General features: G+C 62.7%; 1 protein-coding gene across 1 annotated transcript, besides 1 other annotated feature; it reads right to left on the bottom strand.

The window, feature by feature from the left end:
- Positions 1 to 2619, bottom strand: Tco025E_09528 (trans-sialidase; the record flags this gene model as incomplete). Its single annotated transcript, XM_029376345.1, has 1 exon — positions 1 to 2619. A coding segment is annotated over one exon (2619 nt), but the record flags the coding sequence as incomplete, so codon positions are not given.
- Positions 2620 to 2677: 58 nt separating this feature from the next.
- Positions 2678 to 2707: a microsatellite.

The raw sequence follows: 2707 nt of genomic DNA, 5'->3' as shown, positions 1-2707 counted from the left end.
GCGGGGACGGATGCCGCATCCTTTGCTGCCACGGCGCCTACAGGCTTGACGGTGCGGCCTCACCGCCGTCCTTGCCGCACCGCCGTGAACAGCAGCGCCACCTGCATCCGTTGCTCCTGCGCGGCTCCCCTCCTGTGCCGCCCCAGCGGGAGCGGCTGCGTCCGACGACGACACACCGCCTTGGCCTTGAGAGACGGGAGCCGCCTCCTTCGATGTCGTCGCCTCGTTCTCAGCAGAACTCACGCTGCCCGTGTGCGCCACTGTCTCCTCTTCGGCAGAGGCAGCCAATTCCCTCGGCTGAGGTTGCCTGGCTCCTTCAACGGCAGGAGGATCTGACTTCTCCTTGGAGACGTTGGCGCTGACTGTCGATGAAGCAGCCGCTGCGGGCCTTGGCGGAGCGCCCTTGCCGCCCTCCTTGCTCATGTCCGGAGTCTGCCCCAGCGAGGACCCGTGTCCCGTTGGCGCCGTGTTGCCAGGAAAACTCAAGTGTGCAGCTTCCGACTCAAGTTGCGTCGCAGGCAAAGTGGCCCCCGCACATTTACTGGGCTCTTCTTCGCTTGGAGCAGGAACCTCCGGCTGTAGTGTCGGTTCTTTCTGCATTGCGGCGGGGACGGTTTTATTGTGAAGGGCGCCGATCTCATCTGCATCCAGCGGGCGGTTGTACAGCAGGACGTTCGTCACCGTCACACGGCTGTCTTGGCCCGCTGCATCTGCCGCGCCGCCGCCGTCCCCGCCAATGTAGAAGTGCGAGATCGTGCACGGCTGCGTTCCGCACCGCTGCTCCGGCTGCGAGCCTCCAACAGGCACGCCGTCAATGTACATAAATCCCTGGCTGCCGCCCTGGCGCACAATGGCCACGTTGTATTTTTTGTTTGTCTCGCACGTGCCGGTGTCTGGGCCGCCCGCTGCGTCCCCGCACAACTCACCCGGCTCATCGTCATGGTTGTAGGACAGGCCCCAGCGCGCCGTGGCACCGCCTTTGGCACTCATACTCAATCCCAAGAAAGGAATGCTGCCTCCCTTCGGCGCCGCGTGGATCGTCACCGTCGCCGCAAGGGTGAAGTTGTAGTTTGCGAAATGGTACGGCTGCACCTGCCCCCCTTTGGCCACGGGCCACTCGGCCCATGAGCCACGGCCTTTGAACGTCACGCCGCTGGCAGTAACCTCCACAGTGCCCGTCACAGTCGCGTTCACGCCGAGGTACTCGTCCACCCACGCAGTCCCAGTGACGGTGCCAGCCAAATACCCAACCAGCCCGGCCGTGGGCACAAAAAGGCCGCACGCCCCGCCACTCGCAGCAGCCGCTGAGGAAGGGCACAGCCGCCCGACACGTGCGTCCACCGCCTTCCAAGTTTCCACCACCTCCTTTACTCGCTCCAGCTGCGCAGTGAGTTGCGCCGCAAAAAGCCTGGCTGCTTGCGCTTCCTCACTCTTCCGCTTCTCGTACACTGCAATCAACTCCGTGCCACCTTTCAGCAGCAGCGCACTGGCAGCGACGGCGGCGGCAGAATCATCTTCGTCGCCCGCGGTGGCTATCGGTCCAGCATCGACAACGTGGGCGGTATCGGTGAGCCAAAGGTGGAGTCGGCCATTTCCGCCGTCCCCCGAATACACCGGCAGGGTGACGAGCAGCACCCTCCTGCCCTCACCACTGCCCCCTATCGTCGCAGTGATGAACCCACTTCGAACGTCGGGCCCGGCGCCAGCAGGTGCGCCGCCCCACACGCGCGAGAGCGTCCCGAGCGCCTCCGTCCACGTCTCCCCTTTATCATCCGACTCGTACACTCGGCGGCGGCCGTCCTCGCACGCGGCCATCATCAAAAGTTTGTTGCCCTCCCACGCCACGACGGAGGGACTACCGCAGCCCTCCGCCGACATCCCCTTCGACAGCCGCCAAGTCCCCGTCTCAGGGTCGCTGGAGTACAAGACCAGCGAGACGGTCTTTTCAGTGGTCCCCCCCGTCTTTCTCTTTGTGGCCTGCACCGGGAAGACAAGCGTGCCGTCCGCCGTTAAAACACCGCCCCCACCGCCGCCAATCAGCCGCGACACGGACTTGTGTTCCTCAATTGCAGCAGTGCGGCTCAGTAAAAAGTTTGCACTCCACTCAATTTTTTTCTCACCGCTGACGCTTCCCTTCACCAGCAAAAGCCCCGTGTTATTCGCGCCAGCCTCAGGCAGTGCACCGCCGTGGTTTCCCAGCAGCATGTAAATATCATTGCCCTTCGCAACCGCAGTTGGTCGGCTCACATCTATTTTCTTCTCCGCTGCAGCGCATTTGTCCAAAACCTGCGGCTTCCCCACGCTTGCACCCTTCAACGCTTCCCCCGCAGCGCCATCACTTGCCGTGATGAGTTGCGACACGATGGCCCTAACGGTGTCGGTATTGTCTTTCGTGCAGTGCGCCTCAGCGATGAGAAACGGTTCCCCACTCACTTGTAGAAGGACGGGAGCGCGCAGCGAGTCAATCGTTCCCTCCTCAGCCGAGACTTCCTTCCAGCAAAAAAAAGAACCGGCTGGCTCACTCAGCGAGGCAACCTCAGCAGCTTGGCTGCTTATGCACGCCGACAGCACGCAAAGAAGGAGGAACAGCATCGCAGAGGAAAACAGGTGCCGCGGCATGTTGTGTCTCTCTCACTTCTTTCACTCCTTGCGGTGGGTCCGCCCAGGCCGCGACGGTTGTGTGTGTGTGTGTGTGTGTGTGTGTGTG

Source organism: Trypanosoma conorhini, assembly GCF_003719485.1.
Source record: "Trypanosoma conorhini strain 025E chromosome Unknown Tco_14.4_contig_01158, whole genome shotgun sequence".
Lineage (NCBI taxonomy): Eukaryota > Euglenozoa > Kinetoplastea > Trypanosomatida > Trypanosomatidae > Trypanosoma > Trypanosoma conorhini.
The sequence above is the reverse complement of the archived record's forward strand: the minus strand, read 5'-3'. Positions and strand labels throughout refer to the sequence as shown.